The sequence below is a fragment of the Malus domestica genome, chromosome 09, assembly GCF_042453785.1.
Source record: "Malus domestica chromosome 09, GDT2T_hap1".
Classification (NCBI taxonomy): domain Eukaryota; kingdom Viridiplantae; phylum Streptophyta; class Magnoliopsida; order Rosales; family Rosaceae; genus Malus; species Malus domestica.
Window position 1 is genome coordinate 1,795,277 of NC_091669.1, and position 24,014 is coordinate 1,819,290.

Genomic DNA, 24,014 nt, shown 5'->3' on the forward strand with positions numbered 1-24,014 from the left:
ACCTTTCTGTTTTTTTTTCCTATTCACATACCTTTTGTACCCCTGAAAAACGACGGAACTACTGTGCAATTTGAAGGAAAATTATCACAATTCACAAGGGTAAAATCGTCAACCAAAGGAAACCCACCAGCTACAATATCACCCATGGACATTTTCGTTCCACAATTCCTTATCCTATCTTCTTCCCACTCTCCATTTCTCTCTCCCTCTCTCTCTCAGACCTCGAAAATCCACAACAATGGCTGCCACTCTCTCCACACTCACATTGGGCACTCCCTCCTACCCCGCCGCAACCTCCGCCTCCTCCTTCCCCTCCCACTCCCCCAAACCCACCCTCCAATTCCCCTTCAACCCCCAAAACCCTACCCTCACCCACCGCGCCACCCACATACGCCCCCTCGCCGCCGTCGGAGCCCCGGAAAAGATCGAGAAACTCGGCACCGACATCTCCAGCCTCACCCTCGAGGAGGCCCGCATCCTCGTCGACTACCTCCAGGACAAGCTCGGTGTCTCCGCCGCGGCTCTTGCCCCAGCCGCCGCGGTGGCTGTGGCGCCAGGAGCGGCCGAAGGCCCCGCCGTCGTGGAGGAGAAGACGGAGTTCGATGTCGTCATCGAGGACGTGCCGAGCAACGCGAGAATCGCGGTGATTAAGGCGGTGAGGGCGTTGACGAGCCTGGCGCTGAAGGAGGCGAAGGAGTTGATTGAGGGCTTGCCGAAGAAGTTCCGGGAAGGAATTTCGAAAGACGAGGCGGAGGAGGCGAAGAAGCAGCTGGAAGCCGCCGGGGCGAAGATTAACATTGTTTAATCATGAATTAGCGCTTAATTAATCCGGTTTGGGGATTTTAGCAAATGAGCTTTGTTTTTGTGTACTTTTTATATGGAATTGTAGGTGTTTAGCGATATGTCATTGCTCTCTTGCTTCAATTTTCTCAATGCAGTTGGAATTGTAATTTTAAGGTGAAGAATATATTTGATTGCTTTGCTTTTTGTAGTTTGATTTGTCATAGAAATTCAAATGTTATTTGTAGATTTCAATAAGGCGTCGATGTGTGTCTTCATTAACATGTTATCTACTAATGTTATGACCGGTATATCGATGATGTTGATGTTTGTTAGTATAAAAAACAAGATAATATGTGCCTTCATGAACATGTTACTTCAATACTTGGGTGCATGTCATACATTAGTCCATCGTAAAGTTTTCGTAAAATTAGTACTTGGTTATGTTGGGTGAGCTCTAGTGCATTGGAAAGAATGTTCTTTTGTGATCAAAATGTCACATAACAAAGATGGGACTGCGTACGATAGACGTTCCTCCCGATACCTCCAAAGTAAAAAGTCTTTTGACTTGGATCGCCCTAGTGCTTGATTATGTTGTTTGATTGTTTAGCTAGTGGAGCTAGAAGTGTACTTTGCTTGGCTTAGAGATGGTAAATTTGGGCACTTCTTATCACTTAGCAACGTTAATCTAGCTTTTTTGTTTAGTCCAATTTCCATCATATGCGTTTGGGTGGTGCACATTATTTCCTCATCCCTTTCATTGCTTCATGTACAAGTAGGAAGAGATCAACCTGCCCAAAAAGCCCATATTCTATTCTGTCTTTGGTATCGACATGTCGATAATTGCTTTGTCATTTTCTTGGGTTGAATCTGTGCGAGTTCATCCTAAAGAAAGCAAAGCGAACCCCTTCCAGTTCGAGACAAAAACTATGAGCAAAATTCTCCTTTGACTCGATAAAAGGACATTTGAAATTAGAAACTGTATATTCTTTTAAACTTTCAAGATGGGAGAATGAATAAATTCTTAGACGAATGAATTACGTTTGTCTTTTCTATCATATGAAATGTATCTATACTTATATTATGACACGTGAAATAGAAAAAAATGTTCCGAGTTGAAAATTCTCTCTAAGAAAAGTCTCAAAACCTGTTACACCATAAAACAACGTCGTTGTAAGCAGATGTTGGCTGGGATCACCAATCAGTAATTCAGGATCGCCTTTACGAGGGGATATAATGGCTACAAACAGAGGGCCCTTTAACAGTTATAATAATTGCAATCGTTGGATCAAATTTCAACGGTCCGTATGATTTGCTCAGAAATCTCAGCTTGCTAAGCTTAGAGGGGATCTAGTTCCAACCAAATCCACAACGGACACGTGGCGATCATCCACATCAAATCCGCGGCTTTTCATTTAACGTCAAAACATAATAGCTTTTCAGCCGTTTGATATCCCCAATGCGGCATCGAACCTGCGATCATGATTACTCCTCCTCGAAATCCCTATAGTAACAACCACATGGCCCCATAGCACAGCGAGTACGCTCCCAATCCATACTCTCGCGTCTACGCACCCCACCAACCCAAATGTCAGCTGGGCGGGCACAAAACGTGGAGATGGCCGATCTGCCAGAAAACGACAACAAGAGCGAAATAGCCGCTTCTTCTCAACTCCCACTCTCTCCTTCTCCACTCTCTCAGTTCCCACCACCACCACCACCGCCTCACGCCAATTTCTCGCCCACTTTACCGCGATATATTACCCCCGCCATCCACCATTTCTTTCTCTCCCTCTCACAATTTGAATTCGGATTTTCTCTGCAGAATTCGATTTGATTCAGGAAATCCGTGTTTATTTGTTATCGGAGTTTTTCTCAATCATTTGCAGAGCTTGGACCAGCAAAAGAAAAAAGCTTCAAGCTTTGAAGCTTTTGGTTTCTTCGGGTATATAATTTCCCTTTTCTCTTTATTTTTCGGTTATATATATATATGTATGTATATATTATTGTATGTATGCATTTGTTCTCGTTTGTTAGTGCACTGCATTTAGTTATTAATATAATTATTTTATTCCAATTTTCAAGCTCTTTTGGACATAAACCTAAACCCTAGAAAGTGCTGATTTTTACATATTTTTGCATAATTTTGTGTTTCTGTTTTTGGGTTTTGTTTGTGATTGGGTTCAGCTGTGAAAGCAAGGTTTGAGCTTGAGCTTTATTTTTTTCAGGAAATGGGGATGTTAGGGACGCGATCTACTACATCCCTGGAGGAGGATTTGGGTTCTGCACCTGAACCGGATAAGCATGAAGTTCCGGAGGAGAAGACGATCGGGGAAGTTGTGACCGACTCGGGAGGGTCCGGTCGGGGAAGTTCCGGCGGTGGAAGGAGTTTTGGGAACCTGAGTGTTGATGTCTCGGATGCTGAGGAGGGCTTGGTGAAGCCGAGAGGGAAAGGGAGAGTTGAGAAGTTGGAGTCTGGTTCGAGTAACGAGAAGAAGGCGGTGAGAGGCGGTGCTGAGGTTGATCATGGTGAGAACGGAGGAGGGGTTGGAGAAAATGGGAGTTCTTTGGATGGAATTGGAGAAGGCCCGGATGGGACTGAGATTATTGAGACCGGGACCGATGTGAACGGAGGGGTTGAAGAGAATGGGAGCTGTTTGGATGGGACTGGAGAAGACCCGGATGAGAAAACTGATGAGATTAGTGAGGACATGGATGATGAGGGACATGAGTTTCTTGTTGGTGATTTTGTGTGGGGAAAGATTAAGAGCCATCCGTGGTGGCCTGCACAAATTTGTGATCCTTTGGACGCTTCGGAGTATGCCCTGAAATTGAAGGCCAAAGACAGACTCCTGGTGGCGTATTTTGGGGACGGAACATTTGCTTGGTGCAATTCATTGCAGCTGAAACCGTTTGAGGAGAACTTTAGGGAGATGTCGGAGCAGAGTAGCTCGAAGGCGTTTGTTAATGCTGTGCAGCAGGCTGTGGATGAGGTTGGAAGGATTGTGATGTTGAAGATGAGTTGTGGGTGTGTAAAGGAAAAGTTCCTGAGTGAGGTTGGTCGGCCGTTGGCAGTAAATGCCGGAATTAAGGAAGGAGTTCTTGTGCCAGAAGGCAGGGTTGGGAAGCTTTTGGATCGTCTGTGTGAGCCGGCAGAGCTTCTTGCTGAGTTGAAACATGTTGCAGAAGTTATGTCCACGTCTAGTGAGCTTCAGCTGAATGCTTTGAAGAGTTGGTTGTCGGCATTTTATTGTTCAAAAGGGGGCTATCATTTGCCTGTTTTCGTCGAAGCGCAGCCAGTTCCTGGTCTTGAGGATGATTGGAGGGCGGTGGATGTCCCGCTCCAAGGGCCATTTGAAGACTGGCTTTCTTCTCCCAGAAAATCAGGTCAAACTGATCAACCTTTACATGAAAATTCAGCTCAAGGTTTAGAGAATAGGCAATACCAAAGAAGGAAGCAGAAGAGCATTGCTGATCTAATGGGAGAGTATGATGATATTCAGGTGGAAACAAAGGAAGGAGCAACATCAGAGAAAGCAGGGGTATCATCTGGGCGGAAGAAGCGGAAAGTTGGCGAGAATCATGGTGAGAGTAATTTGACTTCTGAATCCAGAAAGAGAAGGGCCAAGCTTTCAAAGACACCAATGAGCACGCAGATGAAAAAACTATCATGTGTTGAAAATGGTTCTAGTGGCCGTAAGGAAGAAACTAAGAAGGGTGCCTTAACAAGGAGCAGGAAGAAGGCTGAAGGTACTGGAATTGAAAGCAATGGTGGCGAGACCAAAGAAGAAGCTGGTGATAGTCCAATTTTGCGCAGTGGCGGTTCACAAACTGACATGAAAGACCAAATTGATCACGCCTTTTCCACGAGAGAGAGGAAAAGGAGCAAGTACTTGTCCCCTCCCTTCATAAATCTAAGCACTGGAAAAAGGAGTCTAGACATGGAAGTAGAATCTCTGAAAGTTTATAATGAGAACCTTGTTGGGTCGCCGAAGATGCTGAATCCTTGCATGGAGACGTTACAGAAGAAAGACTCTACAGAACTTGGTCTTGGGAATGAGATATCTGGTGGCTCGAGTTCGAAAAAACCATCAGCAGATGACAAGAAGAGCATTGATCAGATGAAAGCTAATGTATCTAATCGTAACGTGCTATCTGGAGTCCGCTCTGCAGCTGTTAATCCATCATCTCCAATAAAAAAGAAATCCTTTGAGATTGTTAAGGATTTTCTGTCCGTATTCAGAGACTCGATTTATCGCAGTGGATCCTACTACGACATATACAAGAAGAAGCAACCTGATAAGAAGAGAAAGAAGTTAGAATCTGAACCTGGCTCATTGGGGAAAGACCGAAATCAGACTGCAGAAAACCTGCCCGAAACTGAATCTGGGAAGAAGAGAATCAAGAAGAGCAGTGAGACAAAGTCTGCTAAGTCTACACAAAAGCAAGCTACTGAGACACCAGGTTCAGAGCCTGGTAGTAAGCGAAAATCAAAGCATGCTTCTGGAACTCCGGATTTGAAGAAAAGGCGTAGGAAGACTGACGAAATAGCTTCACCTGCATCCCTTTTTGTGACATTTGGCCCTGGATCCAATCTCCCCACAAAAGCTGATCTTATCAAGATTTATAGTAAGTTCGGAGAGCTGAACGAAACAGAAACTGAGATGTTCTACACCAATTTCTGCGCTCGTGTTTCCTTTGCAAGGCTAGCCGATGCACAAGAAGCCTTCAACCATTCGCAAAACGACAGTCCGTTTGGAGCTTCCAACGTCAATTTCCGGCTTCATAATCTGGCAGCTGCTTCGAAGGTTCGTGAACTGAGTGAAATATCCAATTCTGCTCCCGCTAAGAAGTCCAGGGGCAAGACCAAAACCCAGGCATTAGCTTCACAGGCACCCGCTGCTGCTGGTGAGGCGTCGCAGATCGACTTAATCAAGCAGAAACTGGAGAAGATGACCTCAATGCTGGATGATTCAAATGGCCAAGTGTCGGATGTCACGAAATCGAAACTGGAGAGCGAGATAAAAGAGCTGTTGGGGGCGGTAAGCACGATGGTCTAATCGTCGTCGTAGATCAGCCAGCTTCTCTGCGAGCGAATATGTAGGTTTAGGGAGAGATCTAAATGCTTTCTTTTGGGATGCTTGTGGATGAAGTTAATACGCCTCCATGTAACAACTCTCGATATTTTGATTCGAATTTCAGCAGTTAGTTTGATGTACATTTCAGCTTTCTTCGGGTCCCAAACGGAACGATACGCAAACTTTTGGGGATATGCAGAAGCATATTCGAAACATTACATCTCCATTTGACAAAAGCAACAAATATGGCAAAGAGAGAGTATTAAGCTGAATGTAAGATGATGAACAAGAAAGCTCGAAAACGAGCTCCCAAACTAATTGCAATACAACGCAAAATATTCAAGTTTCATCGGACATATTAGTGTAATTCCCTCTGCATGCGATTTGAAAGAACTAAAATTCACACGACCGATGCGATACATGTAATTTATTCCCAGTTGGTTTTTAGGTACAAGGGTCTGGTGCCGGAAGTGTACTGACGGAATTAAAGAAACAAAACATACACATTCCGGTAACATTCAGTCATCGACAGGATCCTGGGGTGTTTCCTCTGCACTGCGCTTGATTGTGATGACCGGACACTCAGCATGCTTCACGCAAAACTCGCTCACGGTCCCAACAAAAACCCTGCACATCACAGAAAAAGGGATCCAGCGCAGTGAGCATATATAACAATTGCTCAATAACTTTATCCGCCAGTTTCAAAAGATGCGAGAAAAGGACGTCAGCAATCTCAGAAGACTAAGAACTGTGGATATCAGGCATGTCTGTGAAAGGTAAGGACTTAGAGATACCTCTGGAAAGGACCAAGACCCCGACAGCCCACCACCAGAAGGTCTGGCTGCACACGCTTCACCTCGCGGCAGATTACTTCCTTGGCATCCCCTCTTTTGATCCATGCTTCACAAGCAACCTACGAGATTCCAATACGTAGGTGTTATCATAAAATAGAGTATTCTTCAGATGCAATCAATTAAAGTCGCCCCCCAACACAAGTCAGTACCCCGATTGCATGACATCTGTCAACAAAGAACTCCAGCAGATGAAGCCCTCGAGCTCGGTCTCTGTTCTTCAAGTTTTTAAAATCCTCCGGCGATGCATACACACTGTCCATGTCGTCAAAACCTATTATAGAAAGAGGGAACATATTATTTGCAGTAACAATTAGTTTCCAGTTAATACATAGCAACGAAGATCAGTTAACATCACATCGTTAATAAGAAGGATAAAGAATCAGACAGTTTTCAAGGCAACCAAAACAAAGCGCTAAGCATGCTTAAATCAACAAGAACATACAGAAGCTCGACTGTCGGACTATACGTATAGTGATTAACATTGTTCAAAGTTCATACAACAATGAATCCAGATCAATTCATGATCACAATTTCACTACGCTATGATGACGGTTAATACTAGAGGACCGCGTCGACAATAATTATGATCATGATCATGATGTTCCGGGCACACAACGCCTTTAGAAACGACGAGAAAATACATGAAACATGCTAAAAGAAGTCACGATATCAAAGCCAACTTTGAGACACAATCATAAACAAACTTGTACAGAAAATAGTCCGATCTTGTAACGGATCAAACTCGAAATTGAACTTCAAATAGTAAACAATATTCACCGCTTAAACGAACTAAAAAATTGAAAGAAATTATCACACTACTTAAAAGGTTATGAAGCTCCTTCATACTCAATGGCCTCCCGTTTGGTACCAAAACCTTAACGATTGTTAAAAACAACGCCGATTAGGTCAAATCGACAATTATTACCAATTTAATTGCAATTTAAAACCAAATGACAATAACAAAGTATTCAATTGCGAAGCCAATTTAGTACTCTCACACAATCTGCGACCCCCTAACACTCCTTGATCAAATTATTTCACTATTTTCCAGCACAAATTTACAGTAACGGTTTCGATTTCCCAATCCTTTCATTTTCTATTCAAATTCCTCCGTTTTCTCGGCAACCAAACAGAGCACAAGCACAATTTAACAAGCAAAAACATAAAAGTAAAAGCAGAAAGAGAGAGTGATGGTGAGAGAGATGACCGTCTTCGTCGGGGACTTGAACGTGAAGGAACTGGAGCTTGAAGCCACTGGTGTTGGAGCGCACGATCTTCTGGAGCGTCCACTCGAACGCCTTCCTGCTGCTGATCGAGGGGTGCGGGTAGCCCTTGATGGTCGACTCGTTCACTCCCAGCATTATCCGAGTTGGCTCATTCGCCATCTTCGCTTCGCTCACTGAGTCGACTCGGAACTTTCTCGAGCCTCACTCGCACTCTCTCTGAAGAAGTCGCTAGCTGAAGCAAGAATTGTTCCGTTTGTATGGGTTCGCAGCCGTAAGCCCGATTAGGCACAGCGCGCATCTAGGTGCAGGATAGCGCATATCCAATAGAAAGGTACTAACCTACGCCGTTCAGTTATCGATATGTGCCACGCGGCACTTCCTTATATAAAAGCGTGTGTCATATGCCATGGTTTGCCAAAAATTTGGCGGGGTGTGAAGAGTCTTTGATGGTCTAAACCTGATTAATTACTCAATTGCCATTGTAGTTTTTTCCTTTCTATTATTCTTTTTTTTTAATAACAAACGATAATAGGATAATCTACACTAAATTCACTTATGGAAAAGGAGATTTGAACACGGAATCTTAAGTGTATGAGCTAATGTTCTTAATCAACTGAACTATAAGCTATTTGCATTCTTCAATTTCTTTTGCATTATCTAATCCGATCATTCAATATTAACAAGTATAATAATAACTTTATCATGACATGTCGTTTATATTAAAAAATCATTACATAAGATCATATCCAACCAAATGAGGGCCAAATGACTCATTTTAGCCTTATAGCTCTGCGATAAATTATATTTTAATGAACAATGTCCGACTATATTTTATACCATCCCCAACCAAGGGAGCCAAAGAGTCATAGGCCAAACATAATTTATTATTTTAATTGAATTAATATGGTTAATTAAATTAAACTACTATATTAAAATAAGGTTTTCCAACATATTTTGAGTGCCACTTATCGTCAAATAAATAAGCCTCATGATTTCTTATCTTTATATAATGTCAATAATTTTTTGGATAGGATTTCAAGCGACATGTGTCGCTAACGTGAGTAACTCTCCAGATTTCTTATCTTTATGTTATCTCAATAATTTTTCAGATATGATTTCGAGTGACATGTGTCGCTAAAGTGAGTAATGCTAAATTGAAAAGTATGTGAGAAATGGTGTATGAATGGCTTAGGTATTTATAGGAAATAATTTTTTTTTTGTTTAAATTCGTCCAAAAAAAAATCAAATTCCAATAGTAACCTAACGACAGCATGATGTTAACTAGCCGTTGCTAGCTGGCGTCATGCTGACATCAGGTACCTGTTGGCATTCAAATGGGTTGAGCTGGCAAAATGTCAAGCTTGACATTCTGGCGCTGGAAGGCTGGCTGGAAATGGCCAGCCCGTTGGCCTGATTTTGGGGTTTTGGCCTGGTGGGGCCCACAAGTCATTTGGCCTAGCCTAGCCCTTGGTTGGAGACGATTTTCGTGTCATTCCAAACTATTTTTAACCCTATGACCCTTTGGCCGGATCGGTTGGAGATAGCCTAATTATCTATATGTTTCTAAGTATAAGTCTTTGTGTCAAGTAACTGATGATGTGGATGTGGCATCAACTTATTGAAAGGCTACGCGATGGGTTCTTCCATCAACCCACACCCACCCCCATTGTACGACCTAGATCGAAGACGAGCTCACGGTCGCTGAAACGAAGAAGAAAATCAACAGCAAACCAAATAGAAGATCGAAGGCCAAATTGAAGAAGAAGAAAAATCTGCGCACCAATGAAGAAGAAGATCGCAGGACTTGTAAACCATGTGTGAGGATGGGTTACATAACCCACCCTATTTTCCCTATTTCGAATTTATGAATCCAGTTCGTGTTACAATTTTTTCATCGAACTTAAGTTGAGTTATAAATCCAATTTAAACTTTTCATGATTTCAAAACATGACTAAGCGTAAGTTCACAGGTGATACTGATAGCAACACCTAGCAGCAAACAAAATAAGTAAATATGAAAATCAAATTAAAAGGCTGGTTATTTTTATTTTTCTTGAAAAAGGTAACCAACTCGCAGTTTTCCCTTGGCCTCATGCTGCCTCCTGTCACTCTCCCACTGCCACAAACTCACACTTCCTGTCTCTCAGTCCCTGTCTCCGTCTCCAAAACTACTCCATTTCTTGTGATTTATAATCCCTCTATTTCAAGGCAAATACGATAAATTTAACCGCAAACATCATCGATATTTTCGTAAATTTGCATATTAAACTTTCTACCGTTATACAAGAAGAAAATGAGTCTGCGTGAATCGCTTCTGCTCCGTATACAGTATAAACAATAAAACAGAAGGCAAATTGAACTGCACTAACCCCAAGTGTATACAAATTAAATTAAATTACACAAACAATTAATTGTATACAATTAATTTACATTCCCTAATTGCCCCTTATTTCCCAGAGATTGAATACCAGTAAAGGAAACTCTCCCGAACCCCAGATGTCCAATCTGGTACAATTCTAACCACATCCTCTCCGCCTCCTGCCTGGCACCGTCGCACTCCATTTCCTCCTCGCCATCCCCACCCCGCCATGAAATCTCGGGAACTTTTCCCTCCTCCTCCCCTCTCTCCACCACCCACTCGATCCCACGTTTACTACTCCTCCCCCCCTTGCATTTCCTCCTCTTTTCCCGCTTTTGCCCCTTCTTTTTCCCCAATCCCAAACACTTCCTCCCCACCATCCAGGGCACTTTTACGAACGCCAGGGTCAAAAAGTTCACCAGCGCGCAGGGGCAGCAGCAGAGCGCCACGCAGTCCGCGATCAACGCGCCGCTGCACGACTTGCAGAACCTCCCCGTGCACTCGATCCGGTCCCCCGCGCCGTCGTCGACGGCGTACCCGTACCGGCTCTTCCGCGCTGGTGTCGTGGTGGATCCCGTGGATGACGTGTGACATTCTCCGCGATGGTCGGACGACCCGGACGTTGATGACGACGACGACGAACTCCCGTGGTGGTTACGTGACGCCCGAGGCGGGTTATTCTCGTCCATTGGATTTCACCTGACCTGCAAAATATGAGAGGTTTTATAAATTTCAACGGTGATGCGGAAGGAGCGTAGATTTTGATCCCAAGTTTCTAGGGAGGGGTCTTTCCTACATGCTTATGCTTTATACTGGTACGTGGGAGGAGAGACGTGAAGAGATTATTCTTTTTTCATGCATTTTTATCTTGGTAATTACAGGAGGGCAAAATGGTCCATAAAATTGTTTTGAAAGAGAGTTGCATAAGCACATCTCCAACCGGCCCGGCCAAACAGCCATAAGGCTAAAAATAGTTTGGAATGACACGAAAATCATCTCCAACTGATGACTAGGTCAAAGGCTTGTGGGTCTCACGGGCCAAAACCCCCAAATCAAGACAGCAGGTTGGCCATTTCCAGCAACTAGACTAAAAGCAACGAAAGAATAACTTACATAAACGGTTTTTACTTATTCATAGTATAACATCGTAGTTCAATAACATGTCTTCAAATAAAAATGAGTCGGGAGTTTAAATGTTAAGTCCAGTGGGTCTCGTGAGTTTATTTCTTATAATAGAGCATGTTTATTAAACTTGCATTATTAGAACAACAGGTGTTATTGAGTCTTTTATAGCGGGTCGGAAAATTTGAGTTCGATACTATAAAGAACAAACTCACATGGTAAATCATAATATTTGGGTCAATATGAGTGAGTGTGATTCCTAATTACAATATTTAGCACTCATGAGTTTGAATATTCTTATAAATTACAACTCTCACAAATATTAAACTCACACCATTGAAAAATATTGCTATAGGAGTTAAACCCATATGATCTAATTTCTTTATATAAGAATTAAACTCATAAAACCGACATGAGAAACAAAATCAAACTCAGGCAACCCGAATTCTATAAAGCACAGCAGTAAGAATTAGGGTTTTGGGTTGAAGGAACAGAGAGATTTTTCAATGAGTCAAGTACACGGTGGATATACCAAGTATCCTAATACAAGTTATTGTAAACTTTTATTATAATACTTAATGTATTTGACCGTGTTTCCGACCGACTGAAAAAAATTAAGAATGAGAAAGGTTGTAGAAAATGGAATGGGAAGGAAGACGAGACAGAGACACGTCAGGCAAAGTCAGGGAGGGAGGCCCGAGTTTATGAATAAGTTTCCCTCAATGTGTTTTCGTGAGACGAATGATCACTTCATGTCTCATGCCTAATTCAGCTCTCGAACAATTTCTGCTCTGTCCTCCTATGATCCCATCCCATCCCTTCACTCACCTTCCACCAATCGATTGAACTTTTGTCCAAAAAATAATAACTTCACCACACAAACGTTTACATCAAATTTTCTATATTTTACAAAGATAAGATATAAATAAAGATTTTTGTAGTGTAATAAACAAAATAGCGTCATCATATCAGTGTCGTACGTAAAATTTGGCGAGAATAATGTACAACCTTATGCACTTAAGTTTGAATTATCGTTAATGTAGGTTGGCTAAACTAGTTTACAATACCAGTTGTATTAAAAAAAAAAAAAACATACAAGTGGCGTTGGAACCACCCTAATCCCATTGGGCATCCGCCCTTGGGCGAATCGGGAAACTTTTTGTTGGAAAAAAAATAATATTTACTAATAAAACTTTAAAAATACATCTAAGACGTACACAAAACAAGACGTAACTAAACATTTACCCTGACATGTTTTCGTGAAATGCACTTTGATATTTTGGTTGAGAACACATGCAAATGTTGGAAGGGAAACACACATGCCAAAAGCAATGTGAAAAAGCAAAGGAGGTCGGTCTCTTTACCCCAAAAAGACAATTGGAAATTGAATAATTTTTGTTAGGGTGCAATTCGATTGGAAATGTTACCATAAAAGTGTGACAAATGCAAAGGTGGTGACATGCTATCAATTTTCTATCTGATGAAAGTTGTACTTCTTTTTCTTAATGCACTGTCAAAATCAACACACATCAATTATCCAAATTGTAGATTTGGGAAAAAAAAGTATCACCTACTTTGAAAGCATTATTAAATCTCATGTTCTAATAAAGTATTGTCAAATTGCTCCTAATTTTTAAGTTCTAATCTATGGGGGCGTTTGTTTGCCCTCACTAAGTGGGACTGGACTGGACTGGACTAACTGTTAGTCCAATACTGTGTTTGTTCCATGCTGGGACTAACATTAATGAGACTAAAGGGGACTAGCATGGACAAAACCCTTCACTAAGAGATCTTAGCGAGACCCCCCAATAATCATGGGACTAGCTAAGACTATCCTCTCTCGTCCTCGTCATGCTCAACAACCACTCCCGATAGACTCCTCGTCATCTCCGGTCACCTAGATCATAATAAAATATTAATAATTTATATATTAAATAATATAATATTAGAATTTGTTATTATCCAGCTTCTTAGTCTAACACTGCACCAAACGCTTCACTAAATTAGTCCAGCTTAGTCTAGTCTAAGCCAATCCAGCTTAGTCCTTGAAGCTAGTCCAGTCCGAGATAGTCCGGCGCAACAAACGCCCCCTGGAAGTTCACATGGGCCCTGAATTATGACCATGATTGAAAAAAATAAATAAAAATAATATAGACACTTAAAATTGACTATATTACTGCCACATTTAATACAGAGTTTTTCTTTAAGGAAAAGGGATCAGCTAGTGGCTGAGCACGGCAGTCGACTCTTTTGGGGGCCGAGAAGACTCATAGAGGTATTTCAGCCTCCTCATGACAACTACTATGTGATTTACACGGGCTAGGCTCTTTATGCCCACCATCGTGTGATTCACGAGCGCCAGAAATCGAAGCTAGGATGTGTCGTGTGAAATACTGGTTTGAAATTTGTCCCAAATCACTAGGCCACTTTGAAATGATGCTACATTTAATCGGGAAAAATCCTAATGCATCAACGATATGAGGTTCGTTTTATTAAAGAATGTATCAGCGATGTCCAATATAGTTTCATCCTTCCCAATTGCCAAGTCTAGAAAGCAGAAAGAATCATTTTGAAGCAAACGACGTTATTTGGGAGAGAATCTAATGCGAAAACCAAAAACGATGAGATGGGAATTTGTAGTTTTGGGGTGTTGAATGAGGGAAAAGTGGATTAAGAAAAAAATTAATAATTAATTAAAACATGGAAAAGAACAATGGCAGGAAAATAAAAAGTCATTAATCAAATTTAGAAAAAGATAGTATCACAATCCTACAAATATAGTATATAGATATCCTAGTCATTAGTAGCCAAATTAAAAACTTTTTAACCATTTGATTACTGTCAAAATTATTCCATTATTATCGATAATATTGTCTCTTATTTTTTCTTATCACAATTAGATATTTAAATGCTTTCTGATCAAAGACTTTCAATGCTGACCTAAAAAATTATTGCTTGAAATTATGGAAAATATTTGTGTGGTAAACCTGAATAAGTAGTTAGCGATGTATTAACTTATTAACTAATTAGCAATTTAACAATATCATGTATGATGTGTGTAAAATTGAATAGTGAAAAAAAAAGGAAAAAAATAAAAAAAAGAAACCCTTCTCTCAAAGCTCAAACAGAAAGTCAAGACTTTATTCAGGAGGTGGATTGTCTGCCCTCCCATTTCCATACTCTCCCCATGTCCTTCTGTTTGTATAGTCACGGTTAAGCCACATCAACATTTTATATTCTTATTACTTTTTGTTTTATTATTTCTATAAAAAAAATTATATAAAGTGTTAACGTTACTTAACCGTGATCACACATCACTGGAAAACATGATAAGAGTATGTAAATGAGAGGGAATACAATCCACCTCCTTCTTCACAAACAGATGGACTCACAATAAAAAGGTTAGACATGAGTGGGACCGATCCGCAGTAAATCAGGCAATCACCAATTAGTAATTATAAAAGGTAATTCGATTGAGTGAAAGAAATCACTCACTAAGAAGCATAGCAAATCATATATCACATCACAGTACTGGCTTGCAATTGCATGAATCGTCTAGCGATATCTAATCTACATTCCACATTTTTTCTCCTAACTCGAGTTCGAGCGACAATCTAGTCTAATCTAAATTATGATGAGAGGTTCAAATAGGCATTCATAATCTTAACTACGAGAAAATAGATGAATGAAATGAGCAATGCAAATGTATATTAAGGAAGTGAAAGAAAGAACTGACCTGGAGAAGCGGAGATCAAATCAAAGGTTGAGATTTAAGTCAAAGCTCGCGATCTTGGGTTGACTCTGGATGATTAAAAAGCTCGATTGTTGAAATACAATGTGGAATGCGTATAATGAAAGATGAACAAGCTGGAAGTTCGATCTGATCTCAAACCCCCAGATTTTATATATAACCGCCGCTTGTTTATGTAACATCTCTGCAAGCAGAAGAAATAGAATCTCTCTCTCTCTCTCTCTCTCTCTCTCTCTCTGAGTCTGCTACTTTAATCTATTTGTTAACTGACTTGTAAAACTTTGTTAACGAAAGCAGAAGATTTTCTTCTGTATAAAACTCTGAGGAAGGCAGAATAAAAAAATAGGGAAAAAACGGTGCTCATGCATCACTCTTGAGAGAGATGAGAGATTTTTCAATGTGACCGGCACACGAGATGATACACTACGTGTCACTATACAAATGATGAAATATGTGTGTTAAAAAGTTAATAACTTAAAAAATAAAAATTTTCACTAATTTTATAAAAACACGTAATATATCAATTGTGTTTCTGTCACAATAAAATTTTTCTATCTCTCTCTCTCTTACCGATGACAGCAAATATGGGGAACTGTTCCTCATCTACCCTGCTCTTTTCCCACTCCTTGTCCTCCACCCTGCTCTCTGCTGCCCTAAACATCTCCGTTTGTTCCTCCGTTACGGTCAGTATGGGATTACTTTCTTAAAAACCACTTTTATTCGTAAGCAATTATGTTAGAAGTGTTTTTTTTTTTCTGTCAAAAACACGTCAAATCTAGTTGCTTCTTGCACCCAAAAACGCTTTCAAATTTTTAGTCCCTAAATGTTGTTAGGGCGGAAACTACTTCTTCTAAAAACTAAAAGTATATTTCAGAATTCTAGCCTTTTGAATGCTTTAATCTTCTCCCATCTTAGATGAATTTATAAGGGATAAAAATACAATAAACTTAGTACCCAAGACAAGTGAATCTTAAGCAAAATACTTACAAAATAATCAAGATCTTAAGAAAATAAAATAAATTTCCTAATTCATCAATCTCATAATAATTTTCTTTTTCGGTTTTTCAACACTCCCTCAAACTCACGATGCATCATCATGAATGAATTTTCGGAATATAAGACGGGCTAATCTTAGAAATAGTAATTAAACAAATCACTAATTTTAACAAATTTTATAAAAAGTGCGTTTGCTAGAAGTGATTTATTTTTGAAATTTGATCATGCAAATTTGTTACTTCTGCATGAAACTCATGATTCTTTATGTTTCAAACTCCCAACTTGATTAATTAAATAAATTCAAAAAAATAGACTGCCATGACGAAACTATCATCTAAATACTTTAAAAAAAAAACGAAAAGATTAAACAAATTTGAATTACTAATATGTTTGACCGGCATATGGTTGTCAATTTTCAAGCAAGGCCTTGTAAGCTGCCACACTACCCTCCAGCTCAATATAAATTGATAAATTGGTACTCAAAATTATTAAACAAATAATAATCTTTGTTTTTTTGTTGTTAAAATAAATAAATAAATAGTAATCATGATCACCACAATGCATGTCGACACTATGGTAATCTCTCCCACGTCCGCTTGGGTTGACTCACGAGATTTCATGTGTCCTTGAGTCTCTTTTTGCATCGTCTTTACATATCTCTGTTGCCTTGCCGGCCCTTTTGTTAGAATTGTGATCTACTTTACCAGAGATTTTTTAGTGTGATCATCACACGAAATGGTATATCACCGTATCACTATATAAATGATAGAATATGTGTGTTAAAAAATTAATAACTTAAAAAATAAAATTTCTTACTACTTACATAAAAACACGTGGTGTACCACTCGTATTCCTGTCACAACTAAAAATTTCTCATACTTTATAAATTAATTAACATTTAACAACCATATCTAAACCATAACTGGTGACTCAGTGGTTGGGGCGAATTTCAAACCTATATTTTACACGGTTTGTCCTAGACTTAATTCTTAACGCTTGTGAACCATACATTAATGATTATAAGAGGTTAGAATATTTATTTGAGTCTTCCTGGGGTCTAAAAAGGGTGTGATATCCACACATCCTATTTTACTTTTCACATACCATTTTAATTTTCGGTCGTCCGATCGAACGAATTGAAGAAGATCAACGGACATAAATTATCAAGGAGTGTGTGAGAAGTAAAATAGGGTGTGTGAATAGCACACCCCGGTCTAAAAAGGTGAATTATCGCCATTAGGATTTTTTTTTTGGGGAGGGGGGGTCATAATTTTTTTGGCGGTGTAACATGAAAAGTAGCATTTCATCCAGCCTTGGTAGGCCTTAGGTTATTTGTCAAGTCATATTGCATGCATGTTGACATATGCGAACAACTTTCAAGTGAGCATGTTGACTGATGTCAATAACTTTTGAGCGAGCATAACAATTGAAAGATGCTTATAGCAAAATCATATAAGGACATGAGGCTAGCAGCTGCCCTGCCTAGTGCCTATAGAGGCAATAGATCGAACAATTGGAAAGAAACTTTTAAGGGCATCTTAGATTTTCAAAAGACAACACCTAGTTCTTTCACAAAAAATCTTTGAGTTTGGAGAGCCAATTGACTCACCTTGTCCCAAAGTGAATTCGTCTCTGACTAACCGAAGCAATCATTCAAATATCTGTTCTCACTCATTCTTTTCACTTACAAATGAAGATCATTAGATCGTAGTACAAGTGATCCCTTTTGTCTGCTAATTTAGCAAGGAAGCATAGGCCCATAGAAAAGGGGCTGAATTTGCTAATCGAGTAGGGTATTTTGACGTCAATTGTGGACTCACCTGAGGTGTTAACCCTAAAGGCCCAGAAAGAAAAGGTTATAAAACGCCGCAACCAATGACATCTCAAACACATTCCGAAAACCCTAACCTCACACTTTTATTTCTTGCTCGCAGCTTTTTTTTTTTTTTTTTTTTTTTCTGGGTTTTGCTTCTTCTCGGTTTTGGTTTTTTAGTGGTCAAATTTAATATATATATATATATATATGTTGATACGGCAAAGATGAAGAGTGCTTTAAATTTCTGACACCTCTTGTACGAGAAGTGCCTGTAAAAGGGCTCTTCGCTGAGCACTGTTAGCAACTCTCTGAGCCTCTCTCCCACTTCCCCCTTTTCCCTTTTTATTTTTTCATTTATAAATATATTTTTTTTTATAAATTTTCCCAAAATTTATATCTGAAAACATATGTTATTTAGTTTAGTTTCGCTCAATATTGTGATCTCTGAAAATCTGTATAAAATCCAGAATTTCGGTCCTAATTCTTCAATGTTGAAGTAATTGCCTTTATAGAAACAATAGTTTTGCGTATAATACTTGTACAGAGGCTTTTAAGGGAAGTGATTCTCATTTTGTTTTCAAAACAGGATGCTCACACCATATCGAACTTTGACGATGAAAACCATCCATTTTTTAATTTGCATCTTTTTGAAAATATTTAAGATCTCTAATCGAGTGTAAAGAAATTGACAAATACTTTGTTCTAAAATTATAAAAAATAGTAAAATTTTATTGTAATAATTAAATAGACAAATAATTTTAAATTAAATTAAAATTTTGTAATAATAATTTACAAATTATTTTTGTCCCTGTAGTTTTCTGTTATTTTTTCCTTTGCACTTGTATTTTTGTTCTTTTTTTTTTTTTTTTTACAATTTAGTCTAATCCGTTAGGCTCTTTGCATTTTATTGACAAGGAATTGTAACAACGGGTTGAACTCTAATTGAAATGCCGAATTTGTTTATGAATGGTAAGAGCAATGTACTCTTCCCGTCAAAAGATTTGTAAGCTTCTTGTTCGACAATTCGAATCGATTCTGGACAACGTTAGAGCCGCCATTGCCCAGGATCTTGTTCTTCGACATGCCCGTCGCCTCTGCTAACTTCTCGGCCTCTTCTTCTCCGTCAATGACTCGATCGAACCAGATGTATCTGCCAAATGCTGCCTTGTTCATTGCCTCAAACACCCCTACATGTGCCTCTGCCAGTCTTGTTATATCCACTGTGGCTAGCACTCCACTTTGGTACATTTCTTGCGCTCCTGTGTTACACAACCAAAATTAGTAAAAATTACAAGGGAACATGTAGATTTTGACTTGTAACAAATTTTTGAGATAGAATTCTCGTCGGATTCTCTTTGTGAGGATCCCGGGAATCCTTTAATTCGGTGCGTTTATCGTACATCGTGCAGTCAGTTTTTGTCAATTACTGTTTGTGTTCAATTTTAAATAATATAATTTAAAATGATTTCTGATCGCACGATATACGATGAAATAACAAGATTAAATGATTTTCAAAATCCTCACAAAGAGGATCCAATGAGGATTCTATCTCCAAAATTTTAACACACTTGGGCGGGTTTGAGCACCGCTTGAGAAGGTGGTGCTCAATGGGGCCACAATGCTCGAGTGGAGCAAAGAGCCCCATGAGCTTGCTTCTTCTCATAGTGACATTACGGTTTGGTGACATTTCTTTCACTTTTAATTTGGAATATCTTTAAACCCATTCGATTGGATTACCATGTATAACGAGTTCAATACCAAATTTTTAGAATACAAAAAAGGCGGGAATGAACAAATACCCTTGAGATATGCAAGAGTTGCGGTTGGATTTCTAGTGGAAATTTCAGGGCCGGTAATGAGAGCCGGGCAGATGGTGGTCAACTTCAACCCCCTTTCCTCGGCTATTTTCCATGCAGCTTTCTCTGCCCTCAGCTTGCCCAATGCATACCAGAGCTACCATTTCCAAATCAAACTTTTTAAAAAATTACTAATGATAATTACCCTTGTGATTAGCATAGAAATGTTATTGTGTAATTACTATTGTTCTAAAAATTCATGCCTAAGCGCTAGATGATTGGTCACCGTCACGATTAATTTCTAGGTGTTTAAAAAAGAAGAAAGGTCTTCTAAACCTGACTAAGCACCTGTCTAAATTCTATCTAAAATGTCTACTGCCTCGCCACTCGGCTAGCGCCTTTTAAAACCTTGGTAATTACCAGTAAAATAACTGTAAATAGTATCTTTTTATTTATGCAAAGTGACTCACTGCCTTACAACTCGGCTAGCGCATTTTAAAACCTTAGTAATTTCAGTAAAATAACTGTAAACAGTACCTTTTTATCTATGCAGAGTGACTCACTGCTCCAGTGGTTATGGTTAATCACACGGGAGAAGTTCAAATTCTGGGAGCTATCTTGCCAAACGCAGGCTAAAAGTGAAGAAGTCAGCACACATTTTCTCACAGATGGCGTCATTGCACATGCCTTCATCACATTCTCACTTGCCTTCACTTCTATCTCAGCCATGGATTTCTAATCACATCATTCAAATCCAAACGATCATTCGCCATTTAAACGTCAGAAATAAATAGAATTGTGCACAAGCAGCAAAATCAAAGGAATATGCGAAACTATTTAGTTTTACTTTTTTCTTGATGAAAATGATAGACACAAAATTATATGCAATTCATGATGTACAAGTAAGGTTAGTAGGATTAGCTTTTGTCGGATGAGTCGATCATAGCACTAATTATTCAATTTTAAGCAATTTTGGTCAAATGTATGTACATTATCAATAAGAAACGAATGTTTTCCGCACACTGTTTATTCTCCTCTAATCAAAGCACAAAAGAAGGACATAAATAAATACAAGTATCCAATGGTTGCAGTAGAACAAGTACATGCAAAAAGAGTAAAAGGGTATGCAAAAATCACTTCCTCCAAAAGAAATCTAGTGTCTGGCGAAAAGAAAAAAAAAATCTAGAGTCCGAACGATGACAAAGGACAACATACACAATAGACTAGACCACAAGGCATCAAAATAATGCGGATGTGACTCTTTGTTTGGATTTCGAATAAAGATATTTTCAGCATCTTCAGTCCAACGATCAGACAATCTGAACTGTTTAAAATTAAATCTAACGATTCACATTAACTTGTTATTAGCCAATCCCACACAAATCTAAAGTTCCCATCTCTCTTCACAAACCAAGAGATCGAATTCTCTGATTCTTAGACTTTGAACACTAAAGTTAGGAGAGGATCGAAATTCCTTTGTGTGCAGTCGGTTGCATGCCACGTAGAAGTCTTTTCAAGTTGGAGAAAAGTAAGACAAATGAATAGGGTAAAGTAACTCACAGTGTAACCAGAGAGGCCAGCGGGGTCAACAAATGCAGAGGTGTGGAAAACGCCACGACAGCCATGGAACGCGTGTGACAAGCTTTCAACAACGTCGGTGTCGGTTAGCTTCGCAATAACTGCAGATATGCGATCGCTGTTGGTGCCGCTTGTCCTCATCTCCCTCATTATTTCTGCATCTTCTGGAATATATGTTTCGGGTGAACACGACAACACATTAATTCCGGATGTAATTAAGCAAATTTCACACGACATCTTCTCTATGGGTATAAGTAAAGGAATAATATTCGGAGGCAGATTGTCTGTCCTCTTATTATGATTTTATTTTTTTATTTTTTTTATTTGTACGGTCACGGTTAAATTATGTTAATATTTTATATTTTTATTACTTTTTGTCTTATTATTTTTATAAATAATATAAAATGTTGACATACTTTAACCGTAACTGCATAAATAGAAGAAGATGAGAAGGACATTGTAACAGGAAGGCAGACAATCTGCCTCCATAATATTCATATATCGCATTAAGGTAAATCAATATTGCAACCTAATTACATGCGTAACTAAGTTGATCAAAACAATATTTTAATCTGTATAAATTCATTTTACTACGTTAACATTACATGGCTATGGTGTGGATCTGTTTCGTCTGCCGTTTTTATGGCAAATTTGTACAGACATTGCTTGTGCTAGTGAGTGTGCGGTTGTGGTTGCCAATTAGGGGGTTATTATTAAATCTAGTTTGTGCGAATTATCTCCAGATCAATTTATTTGGTCACTGAAAATTATATGGCAACTCTTGTAATTGTTGTGGACTCTTTGTAATTGTGATTCAGTAATGAAATTTTACTATCGTTTCTTGTCAAAAAATAATAAAAAATAAAAAATTTAGACTACGTTAAAGAAGAGAAAAGATTTTCATACACTTGAGTTCCTTGCACACTCTAGTTATGTATGCCCCTTGAATTAGATGGAAATTCATTGACAAAGTCACAAAATGCATAAGAAGAAAATGAATGTACAAAAATTATGCTTGATTACAATTAAATCTCTATAAATTAATAGTGTTGAGACCAAAGAAAATATATTAATTTAGAGAATATTAAATAATCAATAAATTCTATTAATTAATAGGCAATAGCTAATTAATTTATCAATATTTTCTTAAATATTGTACATTGTATTTAATTTCTTGCTTTACGAACTAATAATTCTATGTATTTGATTAGCAATATAAAATTCATGAATATATTTATTTAAAAAATATATATATATATATATTGCACATTGTTCAATGCATTAATATTATATAACTTATGAATATTTAACCACAAAACTCTATTTAAATAACAAAAGTCATATTAACACAACATATCATACATACAAGTTACAACAATGACTTCTCATCTCAAAGGTGTGTAAAAAATCAACAATGACGGTTTAAAAGCGCAAAAAGCATTGATTGAGTGCAACAAAAATAATCCAGATAACACTAAAACAATTGCAATATTAGACTTCTTTGATCATTTTTAATTTATATATTACGTAAAATTTATATAAATTTTTTATAATGTATTATCTCAAAAGTCGAGATTGTCAAAAAAATATTATTCAATCGAGATTATTAATTTATCGGGTATCAATTCCTCAAGGTTCTACAATAATCAAAACAGCGCTCGAATAAAGAAAAATGTTGCAATGTAAATGTAATTAAACAAACTTCATAGATTCGATTCATGATGTTAACGAATCGCATGATTGTAACCAGGAAAATGCTGAAATGTCTTTTTAGATCTTCTCGGCTCTAGAAAAGATGGACTAACCTGACAAAGTCACTACATTTTCAAATAAAAACAAACAAACAATGAAAGAAATAGGAATAAATGAAGAAACATTCTATTGTCATTGTGCAACTTCATTCGGATTTTTATTAGGCTTCTGAAACAATCACTTTCAGTAAAAGCAAGCCGATTCAAATACGATCACAAAGAAGTAGACACACTGCTTTAACCAACCGACTTAACTCACATTCTACATTTCGAGAATCTAAATTGGAACTTGGATGGATAAAGCATTAACTAATGATGATTTACAGTAATAGATAACTAACAATTACCTTGGTTGTCAACGATGAGGCGGACGGAGTAGCCACGGTGGAGGAGACGGTCAACGATGGCAAGGCCTAAGAAGGAAACGCCGCTAGTGACACACACCAACATGTCTTGTTCATAATCACCCCTCGAGTCGAAACGCTTGCAGTCGGGTTGCTGGTGGTCGTCTTTTCTGCGGTGGAGGCCGGCGGAGGCCACCAACGCACGGCAGAACTCCTGCACCTCGATGTTCACCCTCTCTTCCAAACCCACAATCCCCATTTCGACCATGTTTCGGGGACACAAAAATGGCACAGAAGAAGGAAAAAGGTTTTGTTGGGGAGCTTACTTTTCTCTTGGACAGGGATGGAGTGACACGACTAGAGAGACGAAGACATGAGTTTATGTAAATATTCAATTGTTTGGTCTGTTGGCGTCCACGGCCAGTTGGAAGTCATGCAATAAATCATGTTTCTTGCTGCTTATTATACACCAAAAAAATCAAATATTTTGACTTGGTATGAAATTATTACCATATAGAACTACAGAATGAGAACCAATTCATGTTACAGGTTGCTCAAATAATT

At 38.7% G+C, this 24,014-nt stretch overlaps 5 protein-coding genes and 1 non-coding gene across 6 annotated transcripts; 3 read left to right on the plus strand and 3 right to left on the minus strand.

The window, feature by feature from the left end:
- Positions 1 to 106: 106 nt before the first annotated feature.
- Positions 107 to 991, plus strand: LOC103421475 (large ribosomal subunit protein bL12c-like). Its single transcript, XM_008359514.4, has one exon. It carries the CDS (start codon positions 239 to 241, stop codon positions 803 to 805), a length of 567 nt encoding a protein of 188 aa, XP_008357736.2. The 5' UTR covers positions 107 to 238; the 3' UTR covers positions 806 to 991.
- Positions 992 to 2,322: 1,331 nt separating this feature from the next.
- On the plus strand, positions 2,323 to 5,998 carry LOC103421476 (PWWP domain-containing protein 3-like). The gene is made up of 2 exons (XM_008359516.4): positions 2,323 to 2,725; positions 3,009 to 5,998. Exon 2 carries the CDS (start codon positions 3,012 to 3,014, stop codon positions 5,838 to 5,840), a length of 2,829 nt encoding a protein of 942 aa, XP_008357738.2. The 5' UTR covers positions 2,323 to 2,725; positions 3,009 to 3,011; the 3' UTR covers positions 5,841 to 5,998.
- A 139-nt stretch (positions 5,999 to 6,137) lies between these two features.
- On the minus strand, positions 6,138 to 8,312 carry LOC103421477 (universal stress protein A-like protein). Its single transcript, XM_008359517.4, has 4 exons — positions 7,920 to 8,312; positions 6,862 to 6,983; positions 6,653 to 6,771; positions 6,138 to 6,485 (listed from the first exon to the last, which is right to left on the minus strand). The coding sequence occupies exons 1-4, from the start codon at positions 8,095 to 8,097 to the stop codon at positions 6,377 to 6,379; spliced, it is 528 nt and encodes a 175-aa protein (XP_008357739.1). The 5' UTR covers positions 8,098 to 8,312; the 3' UTR covers positions 6,138 to 6,376.
- Positions 8,313 to 10,182: 1,870 nt separating this feature from the next.
- Positions 10,183 to 15,505, minus strand: LOC103442248 (uncharacterized). The gene is made up of 2 exons (XM_070804812.1): positions 15,155 to 15,505; positions 10,183 to 11,000 (listed from the first exon to the last, which is right to left on the minus strand). Exon 2 carries the CDS (start codon positions 10,983 to 10,985, stop codon positions 10,359 to 10,361), a length of 627 nt encoding a protein of 208 aa, XP_070660913.1. The 5' UTR covers positions 10,986 to 11,000; positions 15,155 to 15,505; the 3' UTR covers positions 10,183 to 10,358.
- Positions 15,506 to 18,198: 2,693 nt separating this feature from the next.
- LOC114827213 (small nucleolar RNA snoR1) lies at positions 18,199 to 18,296 on the plus strand. Its single transcript, XR_003776431.1, has one exon. It is a non-coding gene; the product is annotated as a small nucleolar RNA snoR1 (small nucleolar RNA).
- A 573-nt stretch (positions 18,297 to 18,869) lies between these two features.
- LOC103429019 (cinnamoyl-CoA reductase-like SNL6) lies at positions 18,870 to 23,914 on the minus strand. Its single transcript, XM_008367161.4, has 5 exons — positions 23,454 to 23,914; positions 21,338 to 21,519; positions 20,315 to 20,512; positions 19,781 to 19,934; positions 18,870 to 19,240 (listed from the first exon to the last, which is right to left on the minus strand). The coding sequence occupies exons 1-5, from the start codon at positions 23,716 to 23,718 to the stop codon at positions 18,942 to 18,944; spliced, it is 1,098 nt and encodes a 365-aa protein (XP_008365383.2). The 5' UTR covers positions 23,719 to 23,914; the 3' UTR covers positions 18,870 to 18,941.
- Between the last annotated feature and the right edge of the window lie 100 nt (positions 23,915 to 24,014).

Coding starts and splice junctions, on each gene's coding strand:
- LOC103421475 (XM_008359514.4), top strand. CDS start 239: ATGGCTGCCACTCTCTCCACACTCACATTGGGCACTCCCTCCTACCCC.
- LOC103421476 (XM_008359516.4), top strand. CDS start 3,012: ATGGGGATGTTAGGGACGCGATCTACTACATCCCTGGAGGAGGATTTG.
- LOC103421477 (XM_008359517.4), bottom strand. CDS start 8,097: ATGGCGAATGAGCCAACTCGGATAATGCTGGGAGTGAACGAGTCGACC. Junction 6,984..7,919: donor TCAAGTCCCCGACGAAGACG/GTCATCTCTCTC, acceptor TTTCTATAATAG/GTTTTGACGACATGGACAGT. Junction 6,486..6,652: donor GGTCTTGGTCCTTTCCAGAG/GTATCTCTAAGT, acceptor TGTGATGTGCAG/GGTTTTTGTTGGGACCGTGA.
- LOC103442248 (XM_070804812.1), bottom strand. CDS start 10,985: ATGGACGAGAATAACCCGCCTCGGGCGTCACGTAACCACCACGGGAGT.
- LOC103429019 (XM_008367161.4), bottom strand. CDS start 23,718: ATGGTCGAAATGGGGATTGTGGGTTTGGAAGAGAGGGTGAACATCGAG. Junction 19,935..20,314: donor CACTCTGCATAGATAAAAAG/GTACTGTTTACA, acceptor TGGAAATGGTAG/CTCTGGTATGCATTGGGCAA. Junction 19,241..19,780: donor AACTCTTGCATATCTCAAGG/GTATTTGTTCAT, acceptor TGTGTAACACAG/GAGCGCAAGAAATGTACCAA.